General features: G+C 54.8%; 2 protein-coding genes across 2 annotated transcripts in view; one reads left to right on the top strand and one right to left on the bottom strand.

Annotated features, from left to right (window-relative positions):
* Window positions 1-18,497, top strand: part of SZT2 (SZT2 subunit of KICSTOR complex) — a 51,933-nt gene extending 33,436 nt beyond the window's left edge. The window contains 26 exon segments of the mRNA XM_032695769.1: window positions 25-143; window positions 477-641; window positions 1,257-1,341; window positions 3,210-3,398; window positions 3,521-3,718; window positions 4,067-4,236; window positions 4,422-4,588; window positions 5,028-5,125; window positions 5,942-6,074; window positions 6,185-6,312; window positions 6,605-6,735; window positions 7,213-7,395; window positions 7,837-8,107; window positions 8,284-8,363; window positions 8,706-8,831; window positions 10,595-10,800; window positions 10,925-11,015; window positions 12,371-12,451; window positions 12,847-12,921; window positions 13,306-13,519; window positions 13,762-13,945; window positions 14,162-14,284; window positions 14,545-15,046; window positions 15,374-15,490; window positions 15,590-15,658; window positions 17,815-18,497. Of these exon segments, the coding sequence (XP_032551660.1) occupies window positions 25-143; window positions 477-641; window positions 1,257-1,341; window positions 3,210-3,398; window positions 3,521-3,718; window positions 4,067-4,236; window positions 4,422-4,588; window positions 5,028-5,125; window positions 5,942-6,074; window positions 6,185-6,312; window positions 6,605-6,735; window positions 7,213-7,395; window positions 7,837-8,107; window positions 8,284-8,363; window positions 8,706-8,831; window positions 10,595-10,800; window positions 10,925-11,015; window positions 12,371-12,451; window positions 12,847-12,921; window positions 13,306-13,519; window positions 13,762-13,945; window positions 14,162-14,284; window positions 14,545-15,046; window positions 15,374-15,490; window positions 15,590-15,658; window positions 17,815-17,958 (4,049 nt within the window). The 3' untranslated portion in view covers window positions 17,959-18,497.
* Window positions 18,498-19,081: 584 nt separating this feature from the next.
* On the bottom strand, window positions 19,082-21,849 carry HYI (hydroxypyruvate isomerase (putative)). The gene is made up of 8 exons (XM_032695766.1): window positions 21,651-21,849; window positions 21,471-21,582; window positions 20,416-20,530; window positions 20,223-20,301; window positions 19,995-20,044; window positions 19,741-19,810; window positions 19,413-19,547; window positions 19,082-19,212 (listed from the first exon to the last, which is right to left on the bottom strand). Exons 1-8 carry the CDS (start codon window positions 21,844-21,846, stop codon window positions 19,124-19,126), a joined length of 846 nt encoding a protein of 281 aa, XP_032551657.1. The 5' UTR covers window positions 21,847-21,849; the 3' UTR covers window positions 19,082-19,123.
* Window positions 21,850-22,641: the final 792 nt, after the last annotated feature.

The following is a 22,641-nucleotide window of genomic DNA, read 5'->3' on the forward strand; positions in this document are numbered from 1 at the left end:
TTTGTACCTCTGCTTACTTGTCAGGGCCCGAGATCACAGATGAACTGGTGAAGGTGCTGCGCAGGCGCCTGGATGAGGCCACCCTGGATATCATCACTGTGATGCTGGTGCGGAACTGCAAGCTGACCCCAGCAGATGTGGAGGTACCTCACTGCTTATCTGCTCTGTTCATCCCAGAGACCAGAACACTCTCCTACATTTTGACCTGTCTCAGCCTCTCCTGCCCCAAGGAAGACCAGGACAATTTGCTGCATCCTGTTCCCTGCTGCATCCTGTTCCCTGCTCCAGTGCTTGGTCAGGCTGGTGTTCACTGAGATATATACTGTGTGGGTGCTAGCATAGGTGGGATATCCCCTTTGCTGGGTTTACAGCATGGCAGGGCGCTTTGCAGAGCCAATTGGCATAATTTGTATCAGTATTAGAGCCCCAGGGCATCCTGCTAGTCCCAGCTGAGTTTTAAAACCTTCTGTGTGCAGTTTATCCAGCCCCCCGGGACACCACCCACAGAGGTCCTGCAGTTCACGCTGCCGCCCTCGGCCCTGCCTTGGCTGCACGCCGTGGCCTATTACCTGCGTCAGAACCTGCTCATCTTCCTGCACACCCCCAAGTACACAGACAGCAACGTGGAGCACCACTTCAAGGTGAGGAGGGCTGGGAGTGGGGACAGCAGTCTGCCCAGCCTCTACTTCTTGCCAGGGGCATTTGTTTTGGCAGCCCAGACACCATGTTCCCAACTCTGTCATGTAGGGTTAGGGAGAACCTGGCACTAAATCTTGAAGCCTGGGGGAGTTTTACAGGACTGAGCACATCCTGATTAGCCTGGACAGGCCTTGCTTTCATACAAGCGATCACTTCCTCTGCAAAAAGCAGCAACCACAAAGCTCATGCCCACAGTCACCTCCCAGGAGCATGGGAAATCGCCTTTTAAAGCTGAACTTGGCTCCTTGTATGGTTCCCTCAGATCTAAGGACTGAAACATCAGGAATCATAAAAATTTGAGAGGAGGTACCTATTCTCAGCGTGACCATAGCAAAGATAGAGGGTGAGGCCAGATGTATAGTGCCACGTAACTCCACAGAGAGCTGTAAGGGGTTCCTTCAGCCCAACAGTGGCAAAGGCTGTGTTGGCAAGTGTTTCAAGTAGGTCTGAATTTGCTTGCTGCAGGTCTGGGGATGGCTGTGCATGTACATGGGCCTCTGCTTCCAGTTAAGGCAAGTTCCCTAATCTCTTTCAGTATTCCTCCTTGTTCTCCTTAGCATTACTTCAACCACAATGGGAGCATCCCTGACCAGGATCTCTATCTGTACAACAAGCCGGGTGGCCAAGGCACTGGTGGAAAAGGTATTGTGCTCAACTCTTCTGAAACAGGGTCTGGGGCTGTGCCCTGGGGAGCTGCTTCCCATGCTGGAGAGTTATGAGTGACTGAGGAAGGGCCAGTGCTGTGGTTGTGTGTTCCTCTGATGGCTGGAAGGTGGGTGAGGTGTGTGCCTGAGGGACTGCACACCTCTGCATGTGTGATGGAACAAACTAAGGCCTCCCGCAGAGCAACTTGCTAAACTTGACCTGCTGCTGCAGGAAGCAGCTCTAGGTTGCAGTAGCTGTGGGGCAAGACACAATGACACCTCCATGTGGAGCAAAGAGAATCCATGGGGCTGGAGGGGACAGGGAGCAGGGACAGTCGTTGCAGGAGCCTTGCTGCAGAGGGAAAGCAGGCAGCGTGTAACTGAACATGGGCTGTGTGGCGATGTTCTTGCTCTTTTCTCTGGAATGCTGGAAGAGGGATTGGATAGGACCCATCCTGCAGCAGGCTGTCATGTCATTTTTTGCCCAGGCCATGTGTCTGTCACCTGGCCATTGTGTCTTGTGCCCCTCGTGCACTGTTTGAATGTTCTTCTGTTGTGTAGGTACCATGTCGGACCTTGTGCAGCACCTTTTTCCACTCTCCCATTTCCAAGGTAGCACCTGTGGCTCCAAGTTCTACTCTGGGTCCCTTTCCCATGCAGCTCCTTGACCCCTCTGGTCCCTGCTGTTCTTGTTTTCCTTGTGTTGTGGCTTCAGCTCTGACTCCTCCGTGTATTTGTGCGTGTGTGTCCATTTAGCTGAGCCTCCTATTTCTTGCTGACTGGATAAATGAGCAAACAGAACCTGCTGCCCTGAGGTGGCAACTCTGCCGTTCCCAGCTACTGGAGGTCTGTGTGCTGCCCTGTTAGCTTGCAAGCAGTGACCTCCAAAGTACTGCATCATTTTTCCCACAGGTCCAAAGAGGCATCTCTTCCCTGAGGAAGACAAATCATGGTGTTTCAGCTGCCATGGCACCTGAGTGCTGGCTTAGTCAGTCAAGGGGCTTTGAAAGGGAGTGGTAACACCCAGGGTTACAGTGTGAGGTTTGGACCTCACAGCTGCTTCCATGCTGCTGCTTCCCTGGTGCCCTTGCCATTCAGCTGGGCCATGGGCAGTCAACTCTTGTTTCTGCTCTTTCTCCTGTGTGGCCCGGGGCTCACAGCATGTGGGGTGTAAAGCAGGAACCACAGTGCTGGTCTGCATCTCTGAACTGTCCTGGTGTGTGTGCGTAGGGCTCAGCATAGAGAGGTGCCAGGCAGGGTCTGAATTTTTCTCTGCAGTGACTCCAGGCTAATACCAGACATCAGCCTGCCTTGTCCCCAGTCCTGCTGTTGGAGTGCATGGGGAAGCACCTGATCTTGTTCAGGTGTACAGTGAGGAGGGACCTGTGAGTGTTTTCTGCAACAAGGTGTCATGTCTGCAGGGACTCGAGGTCCTTCACAGCCTGGAAAGGGCTGCTGAAGAGTATCTGGGCCCTGTACTCTGCCCCTTAAGAGGACAGGGATGGTGAGCCCCATCCTGGATCAATCTGCATAAAGGTCCTCCTGGTGCAAATGGAGATACTTTCCTCTTGCATATGGGACTGGACAGTCCAGGAGTCTCCTGCAGGACAAGGCAAAATCTGCTGTGATTCTTCAGGAGTGAGATTGTGTCAAATGCTGTGCTTCTTACCCTGGCTCCCCACAGGCACAGCCACCCTCTGCTTCCCTGGCTGCTTCCCCTCCTGTGGGCCCTGCCTGCCATGTGACACTGTGAAACTTCAGGGGACATGATGACCCCAGCTGTGGGGTGGCAAGGCTGTAGGCAGGCATTGTAGGGGTGTACTTAGTGCTGGACTAATGGAGGCTGTCTTGGGCCTTGCCCTGCAGGAATCGCGTGCATCGCACTGACATTTGTGGATGAGCATGGCAGCCCCACCTTGCTGCCCCACGGGGAGAGACCTGACCCTCTGAAGCTGCTTTCCTCCTCACCCATCGTGGGCCTGCTGCAGGACACGGACTTTGAGAGCCTCACTGCAGTCAGCAGACACCAGCCAGGGGCTGACACCCTGCCTTCAGGTGGGCAGTGAAACAGGCCATCAGCTGCCCGTCACCTGCTGCCTCCACATCCCCTGGGGCACCTAGGAGAGCTGGTGAAGGCAGGGTTGCAGAGCCATGCAGGACTTACCCTTTCCCCACAGAACCCTGCGTGCTGGTGCGCCTGGATATCTGGGAGAAGGGCAACATCAGCCTGCTGCAGCTGTCGGAGAAGCTGCGTGGGGCCCTGCGTCATGCACTCTGCGACGCCGTCATGGAGTTCCTTGTGCTGCCAACCCCACTCTGCGTGGAAGCCGCCTGCCCCCTGAGTCCTGCAGACCTGGAGGACCTGAGTTCTGCAGGTGAGAGCCTGGCCAGGATGGCCCTCTTGAGCCTCCAGCCAGCCTTGCTCCTCCTGCCCGGCCTGCAGAAGCTTGTCTGTGCTGGGGGGAATCAGGTGGGCAGGCCGGGAGGAAGGAAGCTGCTCTCCCCTCTGCAAACTGTGCTGTGTGATGTCTTGGGGAAGAAGCATCATAAACATTAGTGTTGCAAGAGGTATAATCTGCTCCCCAAGACTGAATCCACTTTGCTGGATGTTACTGAGGGCTCTCTCCCTTCTCTCCAGCCAGACTCTGGCCAGGCACAGTGGGGTACACCAGCAGCTTTGCAGTGGGAGGCTCTGTGGATTCTGATTTGCTTTGTCTCCACAGGAGGCCTAAGGAGGACCATGTCAGAGACCAAGGGCCTGGCCCTGACCAGTGGTGGGGCTGGCAGGAGCTGTCCTCCACCCTTGCACTTCACTTCTACACCTTCACCCAGCTCTGGAGAGCCAGTGACACCCACGAGCAAGCTGGGACGCCGTAGCTTTTGGGACATGCTGGTAATGTTGTTGAGGGACCAGTGGGGACCAGGGCCTGTAAGTCTTCAAGGTGTGTCAGGCCAGGAAAATGGAGATGAGTGATCTGGCTGGGGGCGGCAAGCCAGGCAGGCAGTGGAGACTTTGAGATCAGGGCACTGGCTGGACTATGTATGTGCACAGCACTGACTTACCCCTTTCGCCCCTAGAGCAAGGCAGAGTCCTCAGAGCTGGGCAGCCCCAAGACTACTGATGACATTGTGCTGGAGAGGCCAGAAGAGGCTCGCACGAGGCGGCGGCACAAGACTGAGAATGTCAAGCAGCACCTAAGCCAGGATCGGGCCACAGCCACAGCTGAACTGGAACAGGCACAGAGGCAAGCACAGCGTGCAGGCTGGGCAGCCAGGATGTTGTTCCCCCATCTCCTATACATCATTCCACAACCAGACATCCTGCTGGCTCTGTGTGTCCCAGCCCTCTGGACCACACTCCTTTTACCTGTAATTTCTCCCTCACACAGACACTTTAGGAGAGCTGCTTTCCACACACAAAGCTTCAGCCCTTTTTACTGGAGTGCTTCTGGGAACACAGCTGGTTCTTATTGCCAGAGATCCCTTCTCTGCACTGAGGGGCCCTGTGCAACCCCTGACACTCATATGGCTACTGACCAGGAGTGACCCAGCTCAAGGATTGTATCAACCCAAAAAGGAGGCTCCTAGGGCTCTGTTCTGGAGCTGGGAGGGGGCTGTTACACTTTATGTCTTCACTGCTGTTGACTGATCTGGTATAACTGTGCTTACCTTCCCTCTTCCCAGGCGCCGAACCTGCCAGCTGGAAGAAGGGGATGTAGGTACCATGCACCCGCTCTTCAATCAAACCTGCCAGCAGTGGATGGCATTCATGAACCATCTGGGTACGTGTCTCAGGCCCCAGCTCCTCCAGGTGGGCTGGGAATGGGCCTTTCTGCCCAGAGCTCTCAGGATAAGTCCTCATATGGCACCATCCATCTTCATCCCTTGCTAATACCTACCTGGTTACACACCCTGTCTGTCCCCAAGCCTCACCAGAGTCCCATGGGTCTCAAGGCCAGCATCAGCTTTAGAAAGCTGTGACGGGAGTCCTGGCATGTGTCAGTGCATCTAAACAAACCTGCTAAAGCCTATGGCTATATCTGCCATGCTCCCTGTCCAGGGCCTCCTGGACTTGGCTGCAGTAGCTTTTGGACTCCAACAGCCAGCTGTGGTAGTGATTTAGCTCCCAGATGAGCCTCTGCAACATTCTCTGGAACTGCGAGGTTCCATGGGAGACCCTTACTCTTGCAGGGAGGGAGAAAGAGGAGGAGGGATGCCCTTCACAAGGAGGGATTTGTGTTTGTGTGGCTGCCCTGGTTGCTGCTTTCTGGCTACCTTTCACTTTGGTGTTTGTACATCCTCTCACACTCCTGCTGGTAGAACCCTCCTCTTCCTCTGATGAGGAGTAAGCTAGGGAACAAGGAATAAGTGTGGGAATAAAGCACAGTGCTCAGAGCATATAAAGAGTTTGGTCAAGGGCCTACTTTTGGGCCAGAGCCTGAAACCAGGGGTTATTTCAGCCTTTGTCTTCTCCATGTAAGGTTCTTGTTCTCCAGCTCTGCCTGCCTCAGGACCTTAGCCTTCTCCACTGCTCATGTGGGCAGGACGTGGCTCTAGGGCAGCTTGACACCCAGTCCTACAGTACTTCTTCCGTGCAGGGTGCCCGTCGGTGCAGCAGTGCTCACTGGAGATGGTTTCCCGTTTCCTCCTGTCCTCCATCCTAGTGGAAGTGGTGAACCTGGTCACTGCCCTGGCAAGCGACACCACTGTCAAGGTGTTTGAGCAGATCTGGTGAGTTACGCGATGCACCGGTTGCTGTTTGGCACCAGCAAATGTTGATCAGCTGTGCCTCTGCTGCCGTCGCTCTACTTGTCAGCCACCTTTGGGGCTCTTCGTTACAGCTACCATCGAGGCACTGCCTTCCTGCCCTATAAGCCTGGCCAGAGTGCCACCCTTCGCCCTGGCACCATCAGACACTTCATCCTGCTGGGACGCAACTTCCAGCAGTGGCGTTGCAGCACGGAACAGGGTGAGTGCCTGGCCATGGTCCCCAGGACTGCGTGCTGCGGGCTCTTGGGGTGGGACATGTATGAACAGGGTTCCCCTCCTTGTTGGAACAGACTCTTTGTGCCCAGAGGTGGGCAGTGGATTGTCTGGTTTTACCTCTTGAGACTTTATTCTTAAATTTGCTTGTAACAGCTTATTTCAAGATGAATTGAGAATTACTGTGGCAAAACATCCTGTTATGCTGCTTTAATGGCACGTGGAATGTAAGGGCCGGATGAACTGGTACTGAGGGTCATAACTGTGGCTTCTTGCAGCTCACAAAGGGCTCCAGCGCTTTGAGGCCATGGAATTCAGCTCAGCAGAGAGGGGCTCTGATCCCAGCCTTGTTGGTCGAGACCTGGTGCCCCGACAAAGGTTCCTCTTCATGGAGATCATTGACAAAAAGGTAGCAATGGTGCCTTTGTGATGTTGCTCCTGAAAGGCTGTTCCCAACTGGCCCAGGGAAGGAAGAGTGCCTTTGCAGGCAGCCAGCCTTCCCTAGGCAATAGTCCTCCAAAGGAGCTGTGCAGGATGTCTCTGTGCCACAAGCAGAGCTGCAGGTTTCCTGCAGCACCCTGGGAAGTGCCAGGGACAGCAGCTCTCACTGTCTCTGACTTTAGCTGCTGTGCTGTGGGCTGTACCTGCCCTTTCCCTGCTCACATCAGGCTGGGCACTGGTGCTGCCAGTGCAAGTACCACCACCACTGCTGTGGCTGTTAACAGTAATTGAGCTGTTGCCACTCTCCCTGCCCCAGCATTGTCATCTGAAGCTGGCTGCAACTGCAGCAAGTTTCAGCACCCAGAACACCTGGGGCAGCCTGTGCCACCATGCAGGCCCTCTATGAGCATGTCCTTTAGCCTTTCTTCCCCTCCTTTCTCTCCAGATGACACTCTACACCTATAACTGGTCCCCAGACCTGGGGGCCAACCTGAACTGCTCCTTGACTCGCCTGCTGCAGTGGCAGAATGCCCGATCCCACATCGTGCACTGCCTGCTCAGCCAGAAGCTGGGACTCTTCCACCACCACTGCTTCATGGACACACCATGGCACGAGGACAGCAAGCAGGTAGGGCACCCCACTGGGCAGGATAGTCCTTTCTTCTTCAGGACAGGCCTTGGCAGTTTGGGGGGCTGAGGGCGGTTGCAGGCACCTGTGTGCTTTTGTGTGCTGGTTGGCAGGGCATCCCCCAGGCACTTGTATATCCCACTGTGACCATGTCCAGCTGGGCTGTTGCTGTCTACTCTTGGAGACAGAGGTGAAAAGGGAAGCCAGGTCCTGCTGCTGGCAGCACTTACTTGTGACTGAATTATTTAGGGTGAAGGAGGCTGGGGAACGGGCTTCCCAGTGCACCATGCTGGGCCTAGGCCTGCTCTTCTTGGGACTGGTAGTGGAGAAGGCTAACAGAGATATCTGCGGATAGCCAAAATTGGGTTTACTCTGTTCTTGTGGTTTCTTGCTCTAAGGCTGGGAGTAAGGAGGCTTTCATGGCTGTGTCTGCTTGCTTAGGAGCCAAATCCTTTCCTGAACTCCACTTTGGAGGTGGATGCACTGATCCGGAGCCCGTGTCCTCCACCTAGCAAGGAGCAAGGCCGGCTGAGCAGCTCTGCCCGCAGCCTGCCATCTCTGCATTTCCATCCCGATGTGGTGCCCTTTGACGAAGCTCTGCGGGACGTTACCACCATCAAGCGCATACCCCACGGGCCTGATGTGGGACCTTTTGATCCAGTGGCTCAGCATGGGGCCCAGTTCCTGGAAATCAAGAGTATGGAGAGGAAAGGTAAAGCCTACGTAATCATCTTGCTTCTGGAAAAGGGGCTCAGAAAGAGCAGGAGTTTTGACGGGGAACAGTTCTCTGTGGGAATGGGTTATGGATGGTTTAGGGTGGGAGTGAAGGAGAGTGGCAATACTTGTGGCTGTGGCTTGATGCTCTTGTGACGGCTTTCTTTCCTCCAGAGCTGGAGAAGCAGATGAAGATTGAGAATCTCTTTGTCACCTGGCAGCAGAGGTCGGCGCAGTCCAACATGCCTATCAGTGTGAGTGCAGCCTGGGCAGGGGATGGCTGGGCCTTCTTACAGCACACTGGGAGCACCAGCTTCCCTATGGCAGAGGGGAGCACTGGAACTCTGAGCAGGGTGTTATGTTGGGGATGGTGGTTGACAGTGGAGCAGTGCTCTCTCTCCTTGAACTTTTGGGGTTGTTGGGCCCTGACAGCACACTTGGGCATGGGCTGGGCATGCCCAGCACTAGAAAGGCTGTAAAGCAGGGAGTTCCCCCACTGGATCTCCATTTGGGCAGCAGTGCAGTGTCATGGACAGCTTGTTCCCAGCCTTGATGAGGGGTATGTGCTGTAACCGTGCTCCTGTTGTACTGTGCAGCTGGCAGACCTGGAGACCCTGAAGCAGTCGTCACGCCTGGTTCACTACTGTGCCACCCCTTTGCTCTTTGACCCAGCCTTCCGGCAGCAAATCCAGACAGACCAGCTGGGCAAGGTGGAAGGGAAGGTGAGTGTCAGCAAGCACCAGTGGGCTTGGGCGTTGTGCACTGGGACAAGGGATGGCTTTGCAACCTTTTCCCAAGACAGGGCTGCTCTGACCTCACCCGTGCATTACAGGATGAATTTGTACTCTATAAGATGGAGGCTGAGAAAATCCTTGGGTCCTCAAAGCCTTTCTCCTGCAGCCACACCATCCCTGGGGAACCCTGATTTTCTTTTCTACCCAGGGAGTTCAGGGCTGAGTCTAGTGAAGCCATCGGGCAGCACTGTCTGGTACTGATCTGTTGGGGAAGCAAAACTTCTCTCATGCATTCAACAGCCATACCTGGTAAACCTTTCCTGGACCCAGCAAATAGCTGGAACAGTTGAAAGCAAACCAGCTGAATCCTGAGCAGGTTGCAACCTGACAGACTCAAACCGGTGCAGATCCCACACCGGCTGTTCACGGACTGTGTGTGTGTCAGAAGGGAAGAACATACTGTTGTAATTTATCAAAATGTCAAAAGGATTCTGACAGGGTCTTTAAGCAGAGGTTGCTACAGAAATTGAGCACTCATGAGTGAAAGGGAAAGTATCATCGCAGAATGAAAACTTTGCTTTGTTTTTGGAACAGAGCAAAATGAAAATTGGTTATTGAATTTGAAGAACCTGGCAGCAGGGGTTTCAAGGTGGTGTATTGGGTTCTGTGTCTCCAGATCATTTATTGGTACATATGAGATGCCCAGTTTTGCAGTGTATTAGGGCTGTTCAAATTGGTCAGAACAGACAAAGACTGCAAGGAACTCAAGAGGTACCTGAGTAGCCTGTGAAGTGAAAGCTATTGTGGGAGCTGGGACCTGTTTCCCAGTAAAACAGAGCACACTGTGGCAAGAAATTTGAACCCTCCTGTATTGTACACTCACTGCAGAGCCTGTACAGAGCAGACATCTCTGTATTGAAGCTATATTGTATCTTCTGACTTTGAAGTGGGTTTCTTCAATTTGTGAACAGTTGGATACAGCAGACATACTGGTTGGAATACATCAGAAAGGGGTGTTAGTATAATGGGTAATATTCTAATAAGTTTCTAAAATACTTGTGTAGTAATGTCTTCATCTGGATGGTGTGAGACCAAGCATCTTGTGGCAAAGGCACTGAACTGGAGAGACTTGGAGAAGGTCAGAGAGTACCTGGAGAGATGCCAGGTAAAGGGACAGCTCTTGTGGTAGGTGGAATAGGTAGGCAGAAGGACAGATAGAAACACGTAACAAAGGCTTGAAGTAGAGAGATGAAGAAAAGAAACCTTAGTCTCTCACAGCACAATGAAGAGGAGTATTTAAGACATCCAGAGGAGAATTCAATATGTTTAAAAGGAAACACTATTCCTTTTTGGTGCTACTGAACTCCTAGTAAATCTTGAGAAGTCAGCAGGATTCATAAGGGGATTGGACTCATACCATGGCAATAGGAGCTGAAGCTCTGTTGAGCTTTGCATGAAGCAGCTGTGAGCCACTAACACTTTGTGAAAGCTGTTCTCTGGGGACAGGTGTGAATTTTCCCCTTCTGCCGGGTCACCTTTTCCTGCAGGCTCTTGCAGTGCCATTATGTCAGTCCATGGCTGGGTAAATCTTGGATCTTGCATTTTGACACGTGCAGTGGCAGCTTTTGGGGAAACAGCTGTTAGTGCTCTCTGGCAGAGAGAGATCTGCCCTCTGCTCAACCAGGGCACATGGTGTCATCTTTTGAGGCCAGTCACAGCAGGTCTCCTTAGGAACTTATTTTCCCTTCCAGAAGCGCCACCGCTCCAATGACTCCACAGCTTCGGGGAGAGACCGGAGCCACAGCTGTGACTCGGCGGAGTCGCTGCCCTGCAAGGTGAAGGAGGAGCCTTGGCTGCAGGAGATGTGCAATGCCTTCTTGCAGCAATACATCCAGTACCTGCAGAGCATGGGCTTCATTCTGGTCCAGGTGCGGCCGCCCTCACCTACCACTCGCAGGTCAGTGACATGCTGGGAACCCTGCTGTTGGAGAAGAGCCAACACACTGAACTGTGCCCTGGTGTGACACAACAGGAGATCTTGGCTCCCTGCTCAAGGCTGTCTCTGCTCTCATTTCCAGTAGCACGAGCCGGATCCGAGCTCTGGCAGCAATGGGTGTGGAGGGGAGAGGGTCCTTTTCCTACACAAAGCCAAAAACCGAGGGGAGCCCAAAGGTGAGTGTATGTTTGTTACAAGGGTTGGAACTAGGATGGAAGTCAGACTGTGGAGTGGAGCAGTTCTGGTTGACTTCTGAATCAGTTTCATGCAGAAAGGACGTGAGAGGGCAGAGAAAGCACTAAAGCCAAAAAAAAGTCTGTCTAGGCCAGCATCACCTTTAGGATATTGGGTCAGATGAGACCTCCTTGCCCTCCTGTGTGTCCTTCTGCAGGCCTGAGAGAGCCTTCCTGAGTCTTGGTGGAACTAGGGCAAATCTCTCACCCCTCAAGTTGAGTGGGCTCGAAAGAGGAACAGGGTGACCTGGGGTCAGGACAGCTGCCTTTGGGTGGGATTCTGAAGGTTTACCTGTCAGAGAATCCTCAGCATCTATGGTTAAGGGCAACTCTGAACCGAATCTTTAACTAAAGTGAGATGAACACTGAAGTGGAAGAGGTTAGAGGAGAAAAGCCTGGAATGGCTCTGCTGTGACTCATGTCTAAAGAAGTGGCAATTTGGGAGGAACGGGTCAGAGCTCTACCAATTCTCAGCTAACCTGGAAAGGGATTAACTTTGCAGTCTTAATCAATACAACACCTACACACCAATCAAATAAAAGTGTTTGAAGCCAGTTTCAAAACTAAAAGGAGTGTTTCTCTGAGCAGCAGATAATGGTCATCATCAAAAGGTTTTGTGAACACCAAGAGCTTACATGAGTTCGGTGAACATGAGCTTACAAGACAGAATAGGCATTCCTGGAAGAGGAATCCATTGGAGTCTCTAGGAAGGCAGAAACCACCTGTGCCTCATTTGATCACCCAGGATGATGGGAGCACATAGCATTTACTCATCTTTTCTGATATTTTATTGGCACCTGCCTTTGGCTGATGTTGGTGCAGGACTGTGGATAACACCTTGCAGTTAAAATGAGGAGAGAGCAGTCTGCTGGAGCAACTTAAGACTGAATGAACTTGCTGGCTGCTAAACTCTGTGAGTCTAGACTAGATGTCTGTGACAGCTGCTGTGTCAGGCAGATGGGATGGTCTGGGGAGACCTCAGCAGGGAGTGAGGTTCTGTGGACAGCATCATTCCTTGGCTAACAATGTCCTCAAACTGTAGAGACTATAGAGACACCCTGTCCTGAGCAAGCAGGAGGTGATGGGGGCAGTATGCTTGGTGTACTCTCTCAAGGCTGTTTTATTAGGTTTGTTAGGCTTCTTTTCACTGTCAGCTCTGGCATGTTTGCTCTCCTCTCTCCCGTGAGATTGCTCAATTGATGAGACTTCTCTATTTCCACCTCTGCCACAGAGCCTTGTGGCAGCCTCACACCCTGGTATGCCAGAGAGCCTCTTCAGTTTTGTCCTTCTCTTCACAGAGCACAAGCCCTGCTGTTGCCACCTACCATCTACAGAGAGCTCTTCCAGGTGGGATTGTGCTCATGGAGTTGGCCTTCCAGGTAAGAAAGAGCAAGAAACAAAGTATGATCTCTGGGGGTTCAGGGACAGTCTTCAGAGGTGACAAAGGGAGTAACGAGGAGTGCAGCAGGGATTCTTTGTTTCTTGTCCTGCTTCTTCCACGGTTCTGCAGGACTGTGGGTTGGTTGAGGATGATTCTGCAGGGCTCAGAGCAGTAAAAGTTGCCTGGAGGAGGGGTAATGAAGGGCTCAGCACTAGTTACAGTGCTCTGTGCTCAGCCACACATTGGCTGGTCTGGCTTGGTTCAGACAGAAGGGGAGACAGAATGTGGGGTAAGACTGTCTGGGACCCAGCCCAGAGAGTGAAGCGTGGGGACTGTGCTCCTTCCCTGGAGAATCCCAAGGTCTGTTCTGTGCTCACGTGCTCTCTCCTGCAGGGCTGTTACTTCTGCGTGAAGCAGTACGCACTGGAGTGCTCACGGATCCCCATGGGCCAGTCTGTGAACTCTCAGGTAATGGCTCTGCCAGCACAGCTAGTGCTCCTCAGAGCCAGGAAATACTTTGGGGGAGGCAGTGCTCAGCTGAAAGGAGGCTGTGTGGCTTTCAGCTCAGGGCAGGGATGAACCTCAAGCCAAAAGGTAGGCAGTGCCGATTAGTTTGTGCTGCTGCTGGAGACCAGGAGTGGGGTCAGGTGTGGAAGGAGCCACCAAGCTGGATCCTGTGGGGCCAATCCTGCAGGTCTGCTATTTGCACTGTGCACTCGGCTTCTGGGCTACGTCCTGCTCTGAGCTGGGGCAGCTGCACCGGCTCTGCAATGCCTTGAGGCCAGCAGGGCTTTGCAGGAGGGTGTGAAGTGCCTGGTAACATTCCTGCCTTGACTCCCTGTTCCTCCACAGCTCTCTATGCTCTTCACAGAGGAGTGTGACAAGGTGCGGGACCTCATGCACGTGCATTCCTTCAGCTACGACTTCCACTTGCGTATAGTCCACCAGTATCTGCTGGGCTCCCACATGACCCTCCGCCAAGGCTACCATCTCACCAGCTTCCTGGAGGATTTCATTGCCCACCACCCTGATATCCCCAAATTTGGCCGTAACCACGTTTTCCAAGGTATGTAGTTCGACGTGATTAACCTGGGATTGATCGCCAGCCCATAACTTGGCAAAAGGTTTCCAAATAAACCTGACCCTTGGAGTGAGGGTGACATGAGGGGCCAAGCTCCAGGGGAAGTCCTTGCTGCCTTGTTGTGGGAGGTGGGTTGCTCTGTCTCATGGGGTAGTTTGTAGGACACTGCTCTGCCCAGGTAAGAGGCGCGGAGCGTGTCCTGTGACAACAGTGTGTTTCTCCACTAGGCACGCTGGCCCTGCCCACCAACATGATCACTGCACACCAGCTGTACAACTACATCGCTGACCATGCCAACACCTACCACATGAAACCCCTGCGCATGGCCCGGCCGGCCACGGGCAGCGACAGCAAGAAGGGAACACCGGGCACGGAGCAGAACGAGTATGCACTGGTCTCTATTTGGAACAGGTGAGTGAGTCTGCTGCAGGTTCCTGGAGCTGCTGGAGATTGGTGGCAACCTGCCAGTCCTGGGGACACTGCCCCAAGGTGCATTTAATATTTCCCATAGCACTTCTGAGGAGTCCTGCTGTGTGGAATTCCCCATGCCCAGTAGTTCTATTGTGACCAAGAGCTCTGGGGTAACAAAGTGAGGTTCCCTTCATCCTGATGTGCTTTTGCTCCCAGCTCGGGCTCCTACAAGGACTCTGAAGGTCTGCGTCATCATGATGACTTTGATGTGTCCCTCCTGGTGTGTCACAGTGCGGCACCGTTTGAGGAGCAGAGTGAGGCAGAGAGACGCATGCTCCGGTGAGCACTGGGGGCCCAGGACACCAAAGCTTCCTGGCTGGGGAGGAGGGCTCTGGGAGGGACTGGTTCTGTCTGGGACAACACAGGCAGGGTTGTTGGTGTTGGGGGAGGATCGCTGTGTTGACCTGGGCAGCGTGGTGTCTGTCTTTGGGCAGAGAAGCACCCTTTCTGGCAGGGACAGAGAGGCCTGTGGTTCCTTTGCAGTGCAGCTGAGAGGGGAGCAGCCCTTCCCCAGGTCACAAGTGTCTCCTTGCTCTCAGTTTGCGTTTCTACGTCATCATGACCAGCCAGCGGGAGCTCTTTCCCCGGCTCACGGCCGACATGCGACGCTTCAAGAAGCTGCCACGCTTGCAGCGGGAAGTGCTGGAGCCTGTGGTGGGCCGGGCAGCCTGGGAGGCAGCGGAGCCGGAAACAAGCCTGGGGCAGCAGCCACCAGCAGAGCGGGAGCTGTGGCAGGACGTGGAGGACAGCAGCGAGTTCTACGCGGGGGGCACACAAGTCAAACTGGGGCCAGGGCTCTTCTACACCTCGCCGCTCTTCCCCTTGCTGGCCTCTGAGGTGGCCTCAGCCCAGAAGCAGCTCAGCAGCATGGTGCAGCTGGCCAAGTGTCACTGCCGCAGGGACAATCTCTGGAAGCGCCTCTTCCTTCTGGAGCCTCTGGCATCCGACAAGCTGAAGCTGGGCAAGCTCTCGCTGGTGGAGCTGGAGGAGCTGCTCGACGCCGTGCATGGGAAATCCATTGCGGATGTCGACCCCCAGCTGGTGAGCAGCAGGGATGGAGTCACAGTGCACAGCAGCTGCTGCTGCTGTTCTGCTTGGGATGGAGTGGGGTGACAGGTGAAGGACCTGCAGGACATGTCTCTTCCTGCTTGGTGGGAAGGTAGAGGCAGGAACATAGCTCCTAGCTGGCAGGGGGAGGGGGAGACTGCATGGACCTGTCCATGGAGAGTGAATAGCCATCGGTCAGCATGGCTCAGTGGGCTGTGAGGGATGCATCTGATTCAGGGTCTGAAGGCTATAAGGTAGCATTATGTCTGCTGCTGCCATGGCTAGAGGGAGGCTGAAATCAGCCCTTTTCCATGCCTGCAGGAATGCTTCCTCACCATGACAGTCTCCTGGTACCAGAGCCTCATCAAAGTGTTGTTGAGCCGCTTTCCCCAGAGCTGTCGGCACTTCCACAATGCTGAAACCGGCACCCAGTATCTGGTAGGACCCAGCCTGTCACCCACCTGCAGCCTCTCTCGCTGTGTCCCTGTCCTGGGGTCTCTGTCTCCTTTCTGACGTGTGCTCTGACTCTCCTGACAGGTCGTGCTCAACCAGAAGTTCACAGACTGCTTCGTCCTTGTGTTTCTCGATTCTCATTCAGGAAAGACGGTAAGTACTTGGGAACAGAAGACCAGCTATGTTGGCTCAGGCCAAGAATCTGTCTAGATTGATCCAGCAGTGGCTAAGGGCAGGTGTGCATGAGAACAAGAGCAGGTCAAGAACCTTGTAACACCTCCCTTAAATACTTTCCCAACATCTGAAAATCTGTAGCTCAGGCCCATCCTGAGCTAGAAGTGTCCTTTTCATTTATTTAATAGCCCTCCACAGCTTTCCTTTGGTTAATTTCTTGCATCCATGATTTCCCCTGGCTTTTGCAGCTCCACGAGGCAGTTGTAATCTAGGTGAACTCTTTGGCTTGTTTTTGAAGCTCCTACTGTTCTTTCCATGTGATGCCCTTTTGTTCTTGTATTAGAACACAGGGAGCACTTGATCCTCTTTTCCTTCACAGGATTGCTTTTGGATCATTCTCTCAGCTGTCTCTATTCAGGCTAAAGAGTCCTTCTGTTTTCAGTCCAAGCCAGATCACACTGGGTCTGGCTGGGAGGGGTCACCAGTGCTGTGGGCTGTTCATACCTGAGCAGAAGGGAAGGGGACCTGCACTGTGAGGGTCCCAGTAACCTGCAAGGACCTTTGCCTTTACTGGACTTGAGGGCAAAAATACTTTCCTTTCAGCTGTGCTCCCAGGCAGGGTGCAGGATGGGTCACAGGGAAGGCAGCTCCGTGTGAAAGCAGAGCATCTACAGGAGCCTTCTGCCCACAGTGAGGCTTTTGCAGAGAATGCAGCGTAACTGATCCCTTTGTAAATAAATCATGCTCCATCTCAAAAGCAGGTAGGGGAGACAGAAGAGGTGGTGCCTGCTGGAAGGCTTCTCTGTGCCTCCTGCCACCTAATGGTCATAGTGTCACCTTGTGATCATTGATATCATACACCCAGACCCTCAATCCCCTCTCCTAGTGACTCCCATCTTGTAACAGAAATCCTTTGTGTTCCTCACACTGTAGTGTGGCCTCTCAAAACTCTCTCAGGCTTTTTTTTTTTTTTTTTTTTTTTTTGCATTATCCCAATCCTCTTTTGTCTTAGTGCCTCAAATTTTATCAGCACATTCCTCATCTTTGTACCAGACTCATTAAAGTACGAGGCAACATGAGTCCCAAAGCCTGTCCTGGAGGAACTCCATTTGTAACCTCTCTCCAGCCTGCTATTTCCCCTTTCAGCACTGCCATCCTCACCTTATAATTTCAGTTAATTCCTATCTTTTCAGCTTACCTAAATTTCCCATGTGGCACCACATCAAATCCTTCCTGAAGCTTAGATAAGATGTACCATGATTCCTTTGTCTAGAAATATTACCTTATCAAAGAGAAATTTAGCGTTAGCACATCACTTTGGTAACACTGAGCTGCATTTCCCTCACGGTTCTTTCTCTCCCAGCCTGCTCTGAAGCCTTGCACACTGTTGGAGTTGGGTTCACAAATCGCTTTCTTTTCCCTCTTAAACGATGGTGGTGCGTTTTCTGTTCTGTAGTTACCCAGCTCTTCTCATGGCTTTACCAGTTTGTTAGGGACCCTGGCTACTAGATGTGTTGCATTTCAGCTCTGGAGAACATCCAGTCCCTGTGTCTTGCCTCCGTGATGCTGATCTGAGTGCACTGAGTCACTCACAAGCTTCTCCTGCTTCAGGTCCTGCAACCTCTTCTTCTGAACCTTGTTCCCTGCTTCCCTCTGCCGTTGCCCTGCCTTGTCAGTGCAGTCACTAATCAGAATGGAGCAGGCAGTACTTATTTTTAGGATTGCAGTTATTACGTTTAATCTCCTCCCCTTCCCCATTAGTTGCACTCCTACTCCTACTCTTTGCCTCAGAAGAAGAAATTTCCCTCCAATTTCCCTGAAAGCCCCTTATTATGTCGAGTCAGTGGGTTCCCCTCCTCTCCTGAGGCTGCTGCTGGGGTTGGTATAACTGCAGATGCATGAGAGCAGGGACTGAGTGGGCAAGTGCTTGCACCTAATTTCCACCAAAAAAATTGGGAGGAGGCTCAAACATGCTCTGTCACAGGAGAAGGCATTAGCTTAGTGCCATTGGCATTTTGGGACTTCTCCCAGTATTTGCCTAAGACTACCAAAAAAAAGAGCTCACACACCTGGACTAGGGACTGCACAGTGCTTGTTTGAATCCTGTCCCCTGACCCTCTCCTCCCTCTCGGCAGAGCCTCACCGTGGTTTTCCGGGAGCCGTTCCCAGTGCAGCCCCAGAACAGCGAGAGTCCTCTGCCACAGCTTGTGTCAACATATCACCACCTGGAGTCAGTTATCAACACTGCCTGCTTCAACCTCTGGACGGGCCTGCTCTAGCACTGGCACCCATTTCCTTGGTGCAACACATGTGCCAGACCTCAGCACGGCTGTGCCACGGGTGGCGATGGGGAAGAGCAGGTCTGTGAGGGGACCTGTGCTTGGGCACTGCAGGCAGCGCTGCCAGTGGCACACATGGCTACTGAACCGAGGAACCTGGTGGGCTGGTGTGGCCCTCACGTGCTGTTTTTGGTGGGTTTGATACTGAACGACCTTGAACCGAACCACAAGGGCAGGAGCTTGGCCACTGTGGCTTGGCTGAAACAGAGCAACTCTCAGGGGCATGGCTTTGGTGTCTACAGGTGAGTTCTGCCTGCTGGGGAGGCATGGAGGAGCACACACAGCACTCTGGGCTTTGTGAGGAAAGACTCCTGGACTTCAGGGCTCCAGGCAGTGAGGCTGACTGCTTCTGGCCCTTTGTCTTCCTCGGGAGAGCACTGGATGGGACAGGAAAGGTGAACTGGACCATACGAAGGTTTTATGGAGGTGTACATTTAAGCCATTGGTGTATCTGTGAAATAAACTGAATCAGATCCCTGCTCAGTTGCTCTAGGCTAGGATGTGGAACGCCTCCTGTAGGGGATGCAGAGCAACCCTGGCTGGGTTTGCACCGGAGTTTCTCACTTGCTCCAGAGCAGGAGCAGCAGGGCAGTCAGCCCCCAGCCTGTTACCAGGGTTCAGGCAGCCTGGGAGGGTGCTGCTTGCTTCACTTCCTCCCCTGCTGCAGTCAGTGCTGGGCACTGGCAACAGCCTTGAGAACTGCAGTGCCTAGAAGTCCAGAGCATTATTCCCACAACTCCAGGCACCAGTTGGAGCTGGACTGAGAAAGCTCACACCCTTCCCAAGGATTGAATGCTCCCCTTAGTGGGGGAGACTGGAAACCTCTCCCTGGACACCCCTGCAGCCTGGAAGTGAAGGTTCTCTGTGTACCTGAAGTCACCTAGAGTGGTGCCTGAGCCATCTCTAGATATGACATGCTACAGATGGCACTGGTGTAGATGGGAGTCCAACTGCTTGGGCAAGACCCAGGAGGGCCTGGGGAAGGGAAATATGACATAGATGCTCCTAAAGCTGCTCTAGGAATCATCCCACCTCAGTCCTAGAAAAGACACGTGCTCCTCTGTTAAGCCACTGCTTTGTCTTTTATTCCCATGGTTTTCTAGTTTTACTTGGCTGCCTTGCTGGTCCCACCATGCTGCAGCCCTCGGCTCTCCCAGTAGGAGCGCAGCCAGCCCAGACCTTCCAGGGTGTCTCCTGCAGTGACACACAAGGTTTCCTACTGCAGCTGGAGAAGCTGGAGCAGCTTCTGTTCAGGACAGAGCTCTCATTCCCAGGTAGGGACTCTGACACCCACTACCTGCCACCCCCCAAGATCTGCCTGTCTTTGCACAGTACCCAGCCAGCTGGTCCGTGCTTGGCCCTGACCTGGGGCTCAGACCTGCAGGCCCACTCACCTTTGGGAGCATACTCGCACCCCACATAGCCAGTGTAGCCAAGGGACTCCAGGAGCTCAAAAATGTAGGGGAAATTCAACTCCCCAGGACTGTCGGGCTCGTGCCGTCCTGGCACCTGTGCAATCTGGATATGACCTGGAGAGGGAATGGGAGAGGCCGTGCCCAAGGCAGCCCCACCTGGAGCCGCCTTTGGGCATGAGACAAGGTGACCCAAGAGCAGCCCCATACCCCCAGCCAGCCACAGCAGAGCCTGGGGCAGGAGGGCTCCATCTCAAAGCCACTCCTGCCCCATGGCCACAGAGGAGCTGGTCTGGGTGCAGGGCATTACCGATGAGTGGGAAGTATGTGTCCAGGTTGTGTGACAAATTGCCATCCATGATCTGGCAGTGAAAGAGGTCCTGGGAGGGAGAGAGGAAGATGGAGGATGCAGCTCTTCACCAATGAGCTTGTGCTACAGGCCCTGTCTCTCTCTCCCTCTCCATGTCCTCAGGAGAGGATAACAAGCTTCAGCCCCTAGAACTCCCCTGTGGGCCTGTGCAAAATTCTCCTGGTGGACCGTGGAGATCTTCAGTGCTGACTCACCAACTGCAGCTTCAGGTTGGGCCGTCCCACCTTCTCCAGGATGGCAGCAGCTAAGGGTGCAAGAAACAAGAGATCATTGCCCCCAGGGTGGAAGCTTCACAAAGCCCCGAGACTCCCCATCATCAACTGCGCTCCCTCAGCATCTCTGGGCTGGTAAGGCAACCTCTTGCCTTTCATCAGACTTTGGGGATCCTTTCCTCTGAAGGAGTCTCTAGATGTCTGCCTTACCTTGGTGTGGGGTGTTCAGGTAGTAGCGAGGGTCAGTGATGCGGTTGTTAATAGGCTCCACGAGTCCAATCATGTTTTCCTGTAACACAGTAATGTCACCCTATGGAGCACAACTTCCCTATGCCAGGTTGCTGGGGTGTTCCTGGGTACCCTAAGAGCTGCCTCCGCAGAGCAGGACACATTTCCCACTTACCTGGGCCAGGAGGTCAGCAGCATATCTGAGATTCTCAATGAAGGTGGTTTCCATCTCACCTGCCACTGCAGCCCGGTCTGCACCCAGGGGAACCCGCCCAGCCATCACATGGATCCTAGAGACACAGAGAGATCAGCCACTGGCAGCAGTACATGCTATTCTGCCTCAATACACAGAGGGCTGACTTTGAACCTTTTGCCTGACAAATCTCAGACCTTGATTGTTCCCTCTTTCACCAGCTGCTTCCAGCTCTTTCACCCCGAGGTTGGTTGGTTTTGTTCCTAGTGCTGCCCCAAGGCCAGCACAAGGGGCAGCTGGCATGCTGCCTCTGCCAGGGGCAGGCTGGACACGTGGTCTCACTGCTCACTGGCTGTGAGCAGGGAGGGGACAGGGGCCCATGCTGGACTGCCCTGCTGTGAAGAGCTCAAGGGCCAGGCAAAAGCAAGGCTCTTCAGCCACTGCTGGGGGAAGGTGAACAGTGGAAACAAAACCCTTTTCACTCTGCCTGTACAAGCAGGGGGCTGGGCAACCTCTGGCCTGCCCAGTCCTTGCCATCCACAAGGGCTTTGGACTGAGTTTCAACAGGAAAGAATGATGCAAAGTAAAAGCAGTAAAAGGGCCCCGTTGGTTTTCTGAAGGAAAGTGTGCCAGGCTCGTTGCATCTCTTAGGGTGTCTCTGCTGCCTCCAGGCAGCGTGGCCTTAATAAAGCAACTGTTGTGGTGTCCTGGGGGCAACGACTGGTGTAAGTGGGGAGGAAAAAGGGAGGATTCTCCTGGGGCCTGTTATGCGGAGGTGGGGAAGGGAAGGGTCAGACGAGTGCCTGGCAGCTCCCAGAGAGGACACTGAGGCCGCGGCCCCGCAGACGGGGGTCTGCACCGCGCCGGCTCCGCCCGATGCAGCCGAGCAGGAGATGCTGCCCGGGAGAGGCTCCGTGACCCGGCGGCTGGAGGCGCCGCAGGGCAAAGGGTGAGCCCCGCTCGGGCGACGAGCTGGAGCAGGAGGGCGGCACAGGAACCCCCCCGGCGGCCGGAGCGGGGTCCCGGCCGGCACCTACCTGTGGCAGCCCACCGCCCTGGCGTACTGCACGGCCGCCGCCAGGCCCTCCCGGAACGCGGCCTCCCGCCCGGGCACGGCCGCCAGCCCTAGTTCGCCCGCCTCCGGGTCCCCTGGGAGAGAACGGCGGGGTCAGCGGAGGGTCTTCGCCGCCCCGGGCACCCGGGGGACGCGGCCGTACCGGGGGGCGTGTTGAGGAGGGCGATCCGCACCCCCGCCCGCTCCGCCGCCGCCCGCAGCGCCTGGGCCGGGCAGCCCGCCGGCCACGCCGCCTCCGCCGCCCTGAAACCGGCGGCTGCCGCCGCTTCCAGCCGCGCCGGCAGCGCCGGGAGCTCCGGGAACAGCCACGAGACGTTGGCGGAGAAGCGCAGCGCCATGGCGAGCCGGGGGCGGGCGGCGGGCGGGCCGGAGCGGTGCTCCCGCCTCCCGCCCGGGCAGCCCCGGCCCAGCTGCGGGGAGCGGCCCCGTCAGCGGGGAGTGGCCGGGATCAGCCGCTGCCCTGCAGCTCTCGGCCCCAGCGCCCTGCCCTCCGGCCCGTGCCCGCGGGTGAGCGGCCCCGCGCTGCCTGTGACACGCGTGGGGGTCCTGCACTCGCCGGAGGGGCTGCGGGACGGGGGCGGGCGGGGGGCACAGCGCGGCCCGCGCCCGCTCCGGGAGAGGTGTTTTTGCCAAGTGTTGGCCCGACACACGCAGAGCGCCCTGTTAATTGGTTTCCTGGGGAGCTTGTCTCTGACAGTGTCTCATTATGCAAGAAACGCTCTCTCCTTTGTCCCATGCTCTGCATATTTTACCATAAAATGTTCATCTCCACTCCTGCAGAGCTGTGGCTCCGGCGTGCGGGAGTCTGACCCCGGCGGTGCCTGTACTCATCCCCATGTTCCCATCCCGGCGCTCCGTGTGCCTCCAGGCGCATTCTCAGGTGGCACAGGTGAGGTGTGTGCCGGGTCCAGCCCATGCCCAGGGGCTGTGCCGTGGCTGGCAGAACGGGTACCATGAGCCCTGGACATTTTGCAGCCCCTTGTACTCACCCTGCTCGTGGGGACTCCAACCTGCCTGTCCTGCATGGTCCGGCTCCTCTGCGACTGCTGCAGGAGCCCTCTGCAGCCCCAGCCAACTGCAAGCCCCAGGAATTCGCAGTGTTTGGAGTGCTCTCTTTGGGAGAGCGTGGCTGG

Source organism: Chiroxiphia lanceolata, chromosome 9 (genome assembly GCF_009829145.1).
Source record: "Chiroxiphia lanceolata isolate bChiLan1 chromosome 9, bChiLan1.pri, whole genome shotgun sequence".
NCBI classification, from domain to species: domain Eukaryota; kingdom Metazoa; phylum Chordata; class Aves; order Passeriformes; family Pipridae; genus Chiroxiphia; species Chiroxiphia lanceolata.

Coding starts and splice junctions, on each gene's coding strand:
- HYI (XM_032695766.1), bottom strand. CDS start 21,846: ATGGCGCTGCGCTTCTCCGCCAACGTCTCGTGGCTGTTCCCGGAGCTC. Junction 20,531..21,470: donor AGGGCGGTGGGCTGCCACAG/GTAGGTGCCGGC, acceptor CTGTGTCTCTAG/GATCCATGTGATGGCTGGGC. Junction 20,045..20,222: donor CCTGAACACCCCACACCAAG/GTAAGGCAGACA, acceptor TTGCACCCTTAG/CTGCTGCCATCCTGGAGAAG.